Genomic DNA, 13,023 nt, shown 5'->3' with positions numbered 1-13,023 from the left:
ACAGTGGGGCATCTCAGGCTTTTACTCAGCCTTTCTCTCTCTTCAGAGGCACATGTGCCCACAGGTCCTTTTGTCTTCACGCAGATCGCTGCCCTTGTGATCTCCCACCACGTTACCTGATCTTCTATGAGGCGACTTCAGGGCATCCTAAGTGTCCCTCATGTGGATGTGCTCAAGTTTACTCCCCAATCCCTACTGATGAACTTTAAGTGATTTCCAGCCAAATTTACTTTGTTGATATTTCCATGCTGTGGGAAGCTGTCAATTTAGAATCGCTCTGTTTCTGTAATTGTAACACGTTAGCAAAAGGTCACGAGCAGAAGACATTGTCACCAAGTAGCCCAGTGGCCAAGCAGCTGGGAGTTGGTGTCTAGAATTGGGAGCATAGCCTATGGCAGGGTCCAGGAAGCCTCGCCATTGTCCAGCCATGAAGCAGCCGCCCAGACCGTGGTGGGGACCCCGAGCTACCCTGGGCCCTGTGGGCTGGCAGAGCTAGAATGGCAAAGCAAGGAAAGATGATTTTGTTGTGATTTGTTCTCAGATTCTCACGGCCTCTTTCAGAGAAGGAGCTGATAATTTTTAAATTATTTATTATTATTATTTTTTAAAGAATCATTTTTATTTATTTTTGGTTGTGTTGGGTCTTTATTGCTGCATGTGGGCTTTCTCTAGCTGTGGAGAGCGGGGGCTCCTCTTCATTGCAGTGCGTGTGCCTCTCATTGCAGTGGCTTCTCTTGTTACATAGCACGGGCTCTAGGTGCGCAGGCTTCAGTAGCTGTGGCACACGGGCTCAGTGGTTGTGGCTCGCGGGCTCTAGAGGCCGCTGGCTGGGACACTTCAAAAAATTCAGTGTTATGAAATATTAAAAAAGCAGAGACTATTCCAGAATAAAGGAAAATGAGAGACATGACAGCCAAATGCAATGTATAATTCCAATCAGATCCTGGTGCAAAAATTAAAAATGCTATAAAGTGTAGTTTGGGGGCAGGTGGGGGAAAACTGCAGGACTGTATATTAGGTGATCATTCGTCAATTTCCCAAGTGTGGTCGCTGTGTTCAGGTTCTGTAGGAAAACGGCCTTGCTTTTAGGAGGTGTCCGTGGAAGTATCTAGGGGAGAATTGTCATATCTCCAGAATTAATTAATGTTATTATTAATTATTAATGGGGGGGAGAGAGAGCACAAACAGGGCAAAGTATTAATTATTCTTTTTTTTTTGGCTGCAGCCTGCGGCATGTGGAACTCCCCTGACCAGGGATTGAACCCTGCGTCCCCTGCAGTGGAAGCACGGAGTCTTAACCACTGGACCACCAGGCAAGTCCCAAAATATTAATAATTCTTAAATCTGGGTGAAAGATATATGAGTGTTCATTGTGCTATTTTGCAACTCTTCTGTAAATTTGAAATTTTCCTAAATGAAAAGTTGGGGGAAATACACATAAGGCTATATATATAGTGTCAAAAGGGATTGGTTCCAGGACCCCCTAGGATACCAAAATCCACTGATGCCCAAGTCCCTTGTATAAAGTGGCATAGTATTTGTGTATAACTTATGCACATCCTCCCGTACACTTTATTTTTATTTATTTATTTATTTATTTATTGGTCAAATTGCTCGGCTTGTGGGATCTTAGTCACCCGACCAGGGATTGAACCTAGGGACACAGCAGTGAAAGTCCCAAGTCCTAACCACTGGACCGCCAGGGAATTCCCCTCCCATATACTTTAACTTATCTCTAGATGACTTATAATACCTAATAGAAAGTCAATGCTATGTAAATAGTTCCTGGCTCATGCCAAATTCAAGCTTTGGTTTTTGGAACATTCTGGAATTTTTTTCCCCCAATATTTTCAATCTGCTGTTGGTTGAATCCGTGGATAGGGAACCTGTGGATACAGAGGGCCAACTGTATACACGGGATGTTCACAGGGGTTGAATCTAGGAGCTAGAATTACAGGCAGATTAATTACTGGCAGATTAATCACTGGCAGATTAATCACTGGCAGATTAATTGCTGGCAATCTTTCTTCTCTTTCTGTGCTGATTGGGCCTGAGCATGTACTACTTTTACAGTCAGAAAAATTTCTTTTCCTTTTCAAAAACATTTCATATATTTTTAATATTTTAGACTAAAACTGGGAGAGTTGAGTTTTTCCTAGGTGTTTACATATCTAGGAGGGACAAGTAAAGTGCTCCATTATGATCCCCCCAAATAATAACTAAAACTTAACTCCCCCAGGTCAGGCTGGGGGGCGTGAGAAGAATGAGGGTGGGCACCTTTGGGAGGGGGCACAGGATCTCCACTCCCCTCTCCCACCACCTCCCAGGAATCAGAGCTGAGTGTGGGCCAAGGGACAATGACAATGGGGTCCTGAAACCATCCCAGCTCTGAACCGAGCCCTGCAGGGCTCCCAGATCCCCCACTGCCGCCCTCTCCTCCCTGTGCCCCTCCCCCTTGAAGCTGCTGGAGCTGGGTTGCCTGGTCCTCTCTGCTCTTCTCCCTCCCCCTCCCCCACGGGCAGTGGCACCGACTGACCGACAGAAGCAGGTGCTTTGGAGGTGGGGGTGGTGCCAGCAGCCAAGGGGTTAATGGTCCTGGCAGGGGCTCGATGGATCACAAGGGTCAGATGTCTCTCCTGGATAGGGACAGGCACAGGCACGCAAGCTGCTATTCCCAGGCTCTGATCACGGTCACCTATTTATAGAGCTGGGGGGGCCTCGGCCCTCCCCACACAGGCGGTGGAGAGGCTGCTCTGCTGCAATGTCACCAGCGTCACTGCCACTGCAGGCTGCTGGCATCTGCCGCTGCCGCAGGCTCCGGGGCCACCAGGCACTGTGTGAAGCAGAGACTCGGCCGGCCACATGGGCAGCACCATGGAGCCCCCCGGGGGTGGGTACCTGCACCTGGGCGCTGTGACATCGCCTGTGGGCACGGCCCGCGTGCTGCAGCTGGCCTTTGGCTGCACCACCTTCAGCCTGGTGGCCCACCGGGGCGGCTTCGATGGCGTCCAGGGCACCTTCTGCATGGCCGCCTGGGGCTTCTGCTTCGCGCTCTCGGTCCTGGTGGTGGCTTGTGAGTTCACCCGGCTGCACAGCTGCCTGCACCTGTCCTGGGGAAACTTCACAGCAGCCTTCGCCATGCTGGCCACGCTGCTATCCGCCACAGCTGCGGTCATCTACCCACTGTACTTCACCCAGCTGGAGTGCCTACCCGAGCCCGCGGGCTGCACAGCCAGGGACTTCCGCCTAGCAGCCAGCATCTTCGCCGGGCTCCTCTTCCTGGCCTATGCCACGGAGGTGGCCCTGACCCGGGCCCGGCCAGGCCAGGTGGCCAGCTACATGGCCACGGTGTCGGGACTCCTCAAGATCGTCCAGGCCTTTGTGGCCTGCATCATATTTGGGGCGCTGGTCCACGACAGCCGCTACGGGCGCTACGTGGCCACCCAGTGGTGTGTGGCCGTCTACAGCCTGTGCTTCCTGGCCACAGTGGTCGTGGTGGCCCTGAGCGTGATGGGCCACACGGGGGGCCTGGGCTGCCCCTTCGACCGTGTAGTGGTGGTGTATACCTTCCTGGCTGTGCTCCTCTACCTCAGTGCTGCAGTGATCTGGCCTGTCTTCTGCTTCGACCCCAAGTACGGTGAGCCTGGGCGCCCCCCCGACTGCCTGAAGGGCAGCTGCACCTGGGACAGCCAGCTGGTGGTGGCCACCTTCACCTATGTCAACCTGCTCCTCTACGTCGCCGACCTGGCTTACTCCCAGAGGATCCGCTTCGTGCCTACCTTGTAGCCCGACAGGCAGCGGCCCACCCACCTCTGCTCTCCAGGGCTCAGGCACCATGAGGGGACCCAGGTGAGCCCAGACTTTCAGGGACAAGCCAGAGGGAGGCAGCCAGTAGAGCCATGACTGGGCTTCTGGCAGTGCTCAGCAGCTCATCTCAGGGAGGGGCAGAGGGGGGACAGAACAGGTCACGGGGAAGGAGTCTGCCAGGCAGCTCCCAGCCCCTCTCCTCCCCGTCTCTCTCTCTGTCTTTGTCTCTCTCTGTCTCTCTCCATCTCTCTTCATTTGCTGGCACACCCTGCCTCCCTGCTGGCCACTGTAACACATGAGAAGACTTTGAAGCAGGTGCTGTTGTGACCCACTTTGCAGATGGGGACCCTGAGGCTAGGATTAAGAAGTTGGCCCCAAGCGTCCATAAACGTCTGGAGACCACATTTGGGCTGAGTAAACTAAGTAGTGTGAAAAAGGAGCGTGGTGAGCCTGCGCTTCCTCTAGCCTTGAAGGGGCAGTTCCTGGAGCCCTGGAAGGACAGCTATCCAAGCAGGGCCCTGCTGGGGCATCTGTGCCAACTCGAGGAGGAGCTGGGAATCAGGACCCCGCCTTGCCGTCTCTGAGCGGCCACAGCTTTGGAAGCTGAGCAAGAACTCTGGTGTGGTCACACAGGGCAGCCTCATCATGCTGGAGACAGTGCAGGCTTGGAGGGACCCATGGGGCGGCAACACTGACAAGAGCACAGCATACTAAGGAGAAGCTGGGTTCCCATCCAGGCAGGGAGCCACCACTGGGCCCCTGCTGTCTGCCCCGATGCGGCAGCTTCTGCAGTGCCTGCCATGGGCCCCGGGGGGCTGGCCTAGGGCAGCCCTGACCCAGGGGAGGACCAGCCTGGGGCAGCCACTGGGGCATGGAGCCTGGGCACCAGGCATCACCCTGGTGCTCACAGGCCCACCACCTCTGTTCAAGTGTTCATTTGCCTGGCTGCCAACCACGAGGGCCTGCTGGGGCCATTGTCCTCCACACTCCAGGGAGCTCCTCCCACTCAAGAACCCAGACTGGGCCAGCCCAGAGCAGCGCACTTGCTGCCGAAGCACAGCAGCCGCTCAGCCCATAGACGGGCCCCTGGCCTTGAGCAGGAACTAAACACCAACGCTGATCTGCACGGAGAAGTTTCTGCTTAGGGGGTGGTAGCCAGAGGGGGTGGTGGCCAGCTGTCCCTCCTGGGTCATCCACCAGCATGTTCCCAGAGAAGAGCCTAGACTGGGCTTGGCTGAGGAAGGAGGCAGCTGCGGGAGGGCTGGGGCACTCTGGGGGTAAGAGTGGCCTCCCGAGGAAGTAGTGTCCTCTCCCCAGGTGGGTGACAGCAAGGGGAGGATGGGGGTGGGGAGCTCTCGGCACTCACCACCACCGCTGGGGTTTCCAAGGGCCCTGGGCATAGCAGTGGGCAGAGGGGCTGCTACACCCGTGGCAGCAGAGCCCAAGCAGCTGTTAGGCACGGGGTCCAAGGGCTCCCTGTGCTGGCACCATGCACAGTGTGAGAGAAGTGGCCCGCCCGCCCGCTGGGGAGGGCACACGCACAGGGGTCCTTTACCTGGAGAGGCCCGTCTTCAGCAGCAGATCCCTGAGGGGGCAGGGACTCCTGTGTCCTGAGGCATCCTGAGGGCCCTGCTGGCTGAGGGAGGGCGGGGGTTGGGAGTGTGTTACCAGGTGACAAAGGAGCATATGGGCCACACCCTTCCCAGCTCACAGGGAGGCCTAGACAGTCTTCCTTTTCTAATCAAATTTCTGAAATGAGTTATCTGTCACCAACTTCCAATTTCCTCACTGTCCTATGGACTTCTGCCCCCAGAGCTCCACCCAGCCTAAGTTTCAAAGATCCTGAGGGGGAGAGAGAGGAGGCAAGGGGTTCCAGGGCTCAAGATAAGCATGGCAGATGTCGACTGGCCTCCGGGAGGCTGCCCTGGGGATTGTCTTCATGCTATTCTCTCCCCGGATCAGAGGACTCTTGCTCTTTGGAGGAAGGAGTTATTTGTCGTCGTCACTTGAGAAACAATACTTTTTAAAGGATGGACTCTGTTCTCTGATTATATACAGTCAGTTAAAATGAAGTGGGACCCCCAAGTTTGCGTCTATGGGTTTGAGTCTGGGCCATTCCCTGAACAGTCCACTTTGGACCGGATCTTACTATAGCTCCTCCCTCAGAGAGTGAGGACTGAACACCAGAATAAACATACGAGGAGGTGTGGACATCTGCCGCGTACACACGCTCACTACAGTGGTCTGGTGGTGTTGATGTTGGTCATTATTATGTCAAGGAGAACTCACAGCCCTGCTTCTGCGGCACAATCATCCAAGTAACACTGAAATTACATTTCAGAACAGTTTGTCGTCATTTAAGATACAGAACCGAAAAAATAAAGCACCCCCACCCCCTCCCCTGGTGGGGGGATGGGATGTCAATGATGATGCTTCTTACTTTGCCCTTAACCCTGCTGCTGACTGGGACCCCAGACTATCCTGAAACCCAAGTGCAGACTCAGCTCAGACGAGCCCTGAGCGCATCCTCGGGGAGATGACTAGAGCTTTTTTCTTCGGAAAACCTAGGGTCAAAAAATTCCACGGACCCTTCACATGAGATGTCAGGAGACATGGGTGCTCCGTGGAAATTGGGGGCACTAGGGGGTCATCTTCCTCTATCTACTGGTTGACCACCACCCACCCTGAGAGCCTGTTTGAGGAGGTTCACGTGGTAACAGGCCAGTGGCCCCCAGTGTCATGCAGTTTTCAAAGGGCGCCTGAGCCTTAGAAGAGACCTGGAGAGCAGAAACTCCAGGTGGGAAGGAGGGGGTCCAGATCTCAGGGGGACCGACCTAGACCTCCCAGATGCCTCCCCGCTTTGAGATTCTGAGAAGGTCCGGGCTATGTCGCCAGTTTCCAAACACGAGTGAGGGCCACGCCATCACGGACGCCAGCCTGACGTGTCCGTGTCCATGTCCAACGACAGGGCCCCGAGAGACGAGCCCTAGCCCAGGGCCACTCTTTGAGGGCCCGGCTCCTGCCGCCCCTCCCCCGGTGCCCTCAGTCCTCAGGCGCGGTCCCGGGGGATGGGGGTGGGGGCGGCGAAGGTTTCGGCGCGCTGGGGCCGGGACTGAAGGCGCAGGTTCGGGAGTGCGGGGTCGACTGGACCCAGCGGGAGGGGCGGGGGTGAGCGGATGATGCAACTGCCCCTCGGCGCCTCCCGCGCCCCCAGATTGGCCGGTTCCAGGGCGGCCGCGCCGCGGATTGGCTGGGGCTGGGGCTGGGGCTGGGGCTGGGGCGGGGGGCCCCCCCGGCGCTGGGTGCCGCGTGGCGGGCGCGCAGCTGCGGACGGGGGGAGACTCGCACCGAGTAACTGGGTAATTGGGAGCCAAGCTGTGGGTCGGGGTTCGGCTCGGGCGGGCGGTGGTGCCGCCGGGCAGGGGGAAATGCAAGTCCGCGCACTCGACTCCGGCGTCGGGGGTGCTCGGACCTGGGGGAGCGTGGGCGTGGGGAGGGGATTCGGGCGTGGGGAGGGGACTCGGGCGTGGGGGCGTCCCCCTACCCCATGCCTCTTGCCGACCCTTTCCGGAGGCTGGCTCACCCCTCTCTGCCCCGTCTGGGACCTGCAGGAGCAGGTCGGGACGCTGCGGTGGGCGGGGGCACCGGAGCGGGGGAGAGTTAGACCCGCTGGGATGGGGGTCACCGGTCGGCGGTGGAGTAGTCAAGCCTGGCACTGCCCGCCTAACTTCTTGTTCTGGATTCTGCCCCATCTTCCCGCAGCTGCTCCTGCGGAGACGGTGCCAGCTGTGAGGGCAGTGGGCGCAGGCCTCCAGACACCATGAGCGTGGGCTTCATCGGGGCTGGCCAGCTGGCCTTTGCCCTGGCCAAGGGCTTCACAGCAGCCGGTAGGCGCTGCGGCCAGGAAGGGGCCAAGCGTGAGAGGGTGGGCCAGTTACTCTTCCCCAGGCTGGGAGGTGAGGGTGGAGTCTGCATTAACGTGCCTCATTTGAGCACTGTGGGAGACGGTAGCCTTGGAAGGTTTGGGGTAAGGCAGGGGTTGCTGTCTTACCCTGGGTGGTGCGATTTCTGTTCTTCCTGAGGATGTGGTGGAGGGACGCCAAGACTGGCCTTGAGGGAGGAACTCTGTCTCTCACAGGTGTCCTGGCTGCCCACAAGATAATGGCCAGCTCCCCAGACATGGACCTGGCCACTGTTTCTGCCCTCAGGGTAGGTGCAGGGTGGAGGGTGACCAGTCAGTATTTCTAGAGGCCAGTGTGTGATAGCCTTGACCCTGGAAGGCCAGGAGTAGCGGCCCCAGAGGGAGGTACCATGCCACAGTCCCCCACGCCAATGAGAAGAGGGTCCCTGGGCTGGAGTATCTAAAAGACCCTGCCTCCTGGCCTGCAGATGCGTCCCCTCCCTATGCTTTTGGGAACTTGGTGACCGGCACATGTGCCACTGGTGGTCAGGAATGGGGTTCCCCAAGTGGACCACCACAGGGGATCACAGTATGGGGGCCAGGAGAGACCACCTGGGGGCTGAATACAGTTTCAGTTTGCCATAGCTGAGTGAGGGCTCCATGTCCAAGGGTGGGGGCAGGCTACCAGCTTGAGACCACTATCCACACCACCACTCGCACTTGACGAGGTGGTCAGGGGTTTGGGGGCTGCAGCCCTAGGTGGGGTGGGCTGGGACTGTGGTTTGGATGCAGTTTCGCTTGTCCGCCCTTCCAGATCAGGATGCTTCCTCCACTTTTGGGTGGGAAGGGCAGTTAGATGGTGTCAGAGCCCCGTGCCTTGAGCCCCCAGCCCTGCCATGCCCACGTTCCCATCATCCTCTGTGCTGTTCTACACGAGGGGCTCTCGGCCTGCGGGGATACTAAGGGGGCCAGCCAGCCACATACAGCAGGCTGAGCTCGCCTTGGCACTCCCTGCAGAAGATGGGGGTGAACCTGACGCCCCACAACAAGGAGACTGTGCAGCACAGTGATGTGCTCTTCCTGGCGGTGAAACCACACATTATCCCTTTCATCCTGGATGAGATTGCCGCCGACATTGAGGATCGGCACATCGTGGTATCCTGTGCAGCTGGCGTTACCATCAGTTCCATCGAGAAGGTGGGCACTACGGGTCAGGGTCCGGCGGGGTCTGGAGATGGGGTGGAAGTGTGCACTGCAGAGGGCTCAGGAGCCCTGGCATGCTCCACACCTGGTTCTCCATCTTTGGAATGGGTGTTTGTATAGCTCACAGAACTCAGGAAGCGTTCAGTTGGGTGAGCATGTTCACACCCGCACCCAGCACAGCATGCTGGGCAAGGGGCTGGGATGGACACACAGCCAGTTTCTCCCCCAGAAGCTGACAGCGTTCCAGTCGGCCCCCAAAGTCATCCGCTGCATGACCAACACGCCGGTCGTAGTGCGGGAAGGAGCCACTGTGTATGCCACGGGCACCCACGCCCAGGTGGAGGATGGCAGGCTCCTGGAGCAGCTCATGAGCAGTGTGGGCTTTTGCACGGAGGTGGAGGAGGACCTGATTGATGCTGTCACGGGACTCAGCGGCAGCGGCCCAGCTTATGTGAGGACTGGGGAGGAGCGGGGGCAGTAGGCAGTCCCCAGGATCTCAGGGCATGTCTGCCCATCTTCCACCCTCCTCCTTGCTCTGGGCTCCTGCGGGCAGAGCTGCTGGACTAACCACTGCCTAGAGGAAATAGAGGAAAGGCCTGGGACAGCAGCTTAGGTGCTTTCTCTCTGCAGGCATTCACAGCCCTGGATGCACTGGCTGATGGGGGTGTGAAGATGGGGCTTCCAAGGCGCCTGGCAGTCCGCCTCGGGGCCCAGGCTTTGCTGGTTAGTGTTCTTCCTGACCCTCTGGTGGGGGCCACTCCTTACCAGGACCAAGACTGGTGCTCTGGGGTGGCTGGGTGGAGAGTCAGTGGGTGCTACATTGGTTGGGGCTGGAAGCAGTACCCTCACAACCTTCAGCCCCCCTCTCTGGCTTTAGGGGGCCGCCAAGATGCTACTGGACTCCGAACAGCACCCAGGCCAGCTCAAGGACAACGTCTGCTCTCCCGGTGGGGCCACCATCCACGCCTTGCACGTGCTGGAGAGCGGGGGCTTTCGCTCCCTGCTCATCAATGCCGTGGAGGCCTCTTGCATCCGCACACGGTGGGCCCCCGCTGCTGCCTGCCCACTCAGTCATTCACTCGCCAGATGCTTATCAAGCTCTGGCCTACCAGCGGGTAGGGTGCGGGGAGCCCTGAGGTTCCCCGGGGTGGCGGTGTGCAGCATCCCTCACCACTCTCCATCATCCTGTGAAGAGGGGCCCTCTGGGCCCACGCTGGGCTCCGCACGTGATTTCATCACTTGTGGCCTTCAGACTGGGGTGGTCATCCAAGCCAGGGAGGCAGTCCAGGGGGAACCTCTGTGGGGCTGATGATAACACATTCCTCTTGGCCTTGCCGGGGAGACTGAGAGAGTTAGAAGCACAGGATGCACTGGCACAACGACAGCACATGAGAGCTGAAAGAAATCCAAGGAGCAGGGGATCGACAGGCCTCCAGGATGGACAGGGCTCTTTCTCACCACCCTACCTGCCCTCCAGTCCAAGCCCACAGGCTTCTCTGCCACTGCCTGACAGTGAGGCTAGAACGTAATGCTGCTCTCCTGGCACCAACCTGCAGGGGAGACAGATGAGGCATGTGTCCCGTGCTCAGGGTCATGAGGGCTCAGTGTCTGGGGGGCTGCTGGTAGATTCGGTGACCCTGAGCTGGCTTGAATGAGGTGAGTGGCCGCTGAACGGCAATCTAGGGGAGAGGTAGCTGGCGGCGGGAAGTGCAGGGGCAAAGGCCCTAAGGTGGGAGTGACAGCACAGCAGCACCCTAGGCTGGCAGGTGCTGGGAGCTGTGCACTTCTTGCCACTTCCACTTGGACCCCTGGGCTCGGAAGGAGGCGGAGCCCTGGACACAGCCCTCCTCGCTGTCTCCCCAGAGAGCTGCAGTCCGTGGCCGACCGGGAGAAGGTCTCACCAGCTGCCATCAAGAAGACCATCCTGGACAAGGTGAAGCTGGACTCCCCTCCCGGCACCTTACTGGCCCCTTCTGGCCACTCCAAGCTGCTGCCCCGCAGCATGGCCCCGGCAGGCAAGAAGGACTGAGGTGTCCAACCTGCCCGCAGGTCTTTTCCTCCTGGGCTCGGAGCTCTGTGCTGGGAGTGTCTAGCCCCAGGCCTCACAGGATGTCCTCACATCCCCCGTGGCTCTGGTCCACTTGGGTCAGTGGAGCTGTAGCCAGGGAGGGGGCACATCACTTCTCAGTGGGAACCTCCATGGTCCCCAAGTGTGTCCTGGTCCAGAACAAGGAAGGATTCTCTGACCTAAGCCTCCCCCTTCCTCTGCCCCCAAACCAGGTCAGGACCACCTTCTTCCAGAGCTCAGGAGGCTTGGGGGGCTTCAGCACCCGGTGTCAGCTGGCTTGGGCTTGAGTACAAAGGTCAAGGTCCCCCCCAACCCACCCCACCCCAACCATGAAGGCCCAGACAAGGAGAGAGCTTGATCCCACTCCTGCCCTTTCTCCACTCTCCACTCCTTCCTCAGTGTGGGAAGGGCCAGAGGGTCCCTGGAATCCAGCAAAAGGGCCCATGGTTCTTGGCCAGCGTGACATTTGAGAAAAGGGCTCCTCAGATGGTCGAACGCCTGAGGCCCCAATACACTCAGGCCATCATCTCCCATTCCTGGTCCAACCAACAGATGCTGTCATTTCTGTCTCTGACTTTTCAGGTTAAATAAATTCGTTTTCAGCCCCAGTGTCCTGACTTCTAACTTTGTCACCACCTGTGGAGGGAGGCCCAGACCTGTGCCAGAGGGTCATTGCTGTCCGATGTAACACTGAAGGCTGAGCCAGCAGCCCACAGGCCCAGAGCCCTGCATTCCAATGCAGCCAGTGTGGCTGGTGGGGCTGAGTCTCCAATGAGCAGAGGGGGAGGGGGCTTCTGGGGCCTCAGTCACTAGAGGCATGACTGGAAGCTGGCACTGTAAGCTGGGCTTGGCAGGCCCTGCTGTGGGAGGGGCATCAGCCTCAGCACCCTCTATGCCTCCTGGTTTGGTGGGGGCAGATGTCTCCCCGACTCACCCAGGTGAGGCCAAGGGTGGGTGAGGAAGAAGCTTCCTAGGAAAGTGTATTAGGGTTCTCCAGAGAAACAACCAGTAGGAGATGGCTTATATATATAGAAGAGGGAATATAGAAACAAAAGAGATTTATTATAAGGAGTTGGCTCACACAATTATGGAGGCTAGCAGGCAGGCTGGAGACCTGGAGAGAGCCAATATTTCGATTCAAAGGCCATCAGGCAGGGAGAGCTGATGTTGCAGGTGATGTCTGAAGGCAGATTGATGGAGAATTCTGTCTTACTCTGCAGAGGGTTGGTCTTCTGTTCTATTCAGGCCTTCAACTGCTTGAGTGATGCCCACCCACATATGGAGAGCAATCTGCTTTATTGGTTAAAATGTTAATTTGGTCTAATGTTGAAGTCTACTGATTTACATGTTAATTTCATGCAAAAACACCCTCACAGAAACAGAATAATATCTGGTCACCCCATGGCCCAAAGGTTGATGTAAAATAAACCATCACAGGAGGCCCACAAGATCAAAGGAGCTGCTGAGGTCAGAACCCTTTATGGGGCCAGGAGTGCTCACATTTGTTTGATCAACAGTTACTGAGCACAGAAACAGTAAGACACTCACACACACACACCCGGGTGAGTATATCAGAGGAGCGGGGCTGGGTGTCTGTAGGGTGTTGGCAGGGGGCACCCAGGTGAAGCAATGGGTCCCAGGAGGGGCAGGGGAGGGGACCAGGAGAGCCCCTGGGCAGAGGTTTTCCAGGAACTACATTGCAAGGTCTCAACTCCAGTTCGTTTCCTTCCCCTGGGCCTACTTAGAACCAAGGCCTGATGCAAGTGGGGTAGGAGAGGGAGCACTCTGAGGACAAGGACCCAGCCTTCCAAATCTACAGGAGACAGGAAAAACAGAGCAAGTGAGGGGCAAGACCATATACCCTTGACCCTGCCAGGGTGGCCTCCAGAGTCTAGGTCACACCCCATGTACCGACTGCCCAAGGCTCTCACGGGGCCTAGAGTCCCTACAGGGCCCTCCTAAGGCATAAACCCCTGGCACAGGCCACCATGCTGGTGGATAGAAGCTGGCATGAGGTGGGCTGTGGGCCTCCCCTGGCAAAGTA

The 13,023-nt window shown here is 57.6% G+C and overlaps 2 protein-coding genes across 3 annotated transcripts; both read left to right on the top strand.

The window, feature by feature from the left end:
- Window positions 1-2,862: 2,862 nt before the first annotated feature.
- On the top strand, window positions 2,863-3,786 carry MYADML2 (myeloid associated differentiation marker like 2; the record flags this gene model as incomplete). The annotated part of the gene is made up of 1 exon (XM_082860429.1): window positions 2,863-3,786. The coding sequence occupies one exon, from the start codon at window positions 2,863-2,865 to the stop codon at window positions 3,784-3,786; it is 924 nt and encodes a 307-aa protein (XP_082716555.1).
- A 3,311-nt stretch (window positions 3,787-7,097) lies between these two features.
- Window positions 7,098-11,576, top strand: PYCR1 (pyrroline-5-carboxylate reductase 1). Of its 2 annotated transcripts, none has more exons than XM_082860413.1 (8): window positions 7,098-7,166; window positions 7,570-7,694; window positions 7,946-8,016; window positions 8,729-8,905; window positions 9,141-9,362; window positions 9,542-9,634; window positions 9,789-9,952; window positions 10,777-11,576. In XM_082860413.1, exons 2-8 carry the CDS (start codon window positions 7,628-7,630, stop codon window positions 11,264-11,266), a joined length of 1,284 nt encoding a protein of 427 aa, XP_082716539.1. In that variant the 5' UTR covers window positions 7,098-7,166; window positions 7,570-7,627; the 3' UTR covers window positions 11,267-11,576. The 2 variants fall into 2 exon arrangements, with proteins under 2 accessions (XP_082716539.1, XP_082716540.1); XM_082860414.1 differs by having other exon boundaries at window positions 8,726-8,905; window positions 10,775-11,011.
- Window positions 11,577-13,023: the final 1,447 nt, after the last annotated feature.

This window comes from Leucopleurus acutus (genome assembly GCF_964270905.1).
Source record: "Leucopleurus acutus genome assembly, chromosome: 19".
In the NCBI taxonomy this organism is placed as follows: Eukaryota; Metazoa; Chordata; class Mammalia; order Artiodactyla; family Delphinidae; genus Leucopleurus; species Leucopleurus acutus.
The sequence above is the reverse complement of the archived record's forward strand: the minus strand, read 5'-3'. Positions and strand labels throughout refer to the sequence as shown.

Coding starts and splice junctions, on each gene's coding strand:
- PYCR1 (XM_082860413.1), top strand. CDS start 7,628: ATGAGCGTGGGCTTCATCGGGGCTGGCCAGCTGGCCTTTGCCCTGGCC. Junction 9,363..9,541: donor GCGGCAGCGGCCCAGCTTAT/GTGAGGACTGGG, acceptor TTCTCTCTGCAG/GCATTCACAGCCCTGGATGC. Junction 9,953..10,776: donor GCCTCTTGCATCCGCACACG/GTGGGCCCCCGC, acceptor GTCTCCCCAGAG/AGCTGCAGTCCGTGGCCGAC.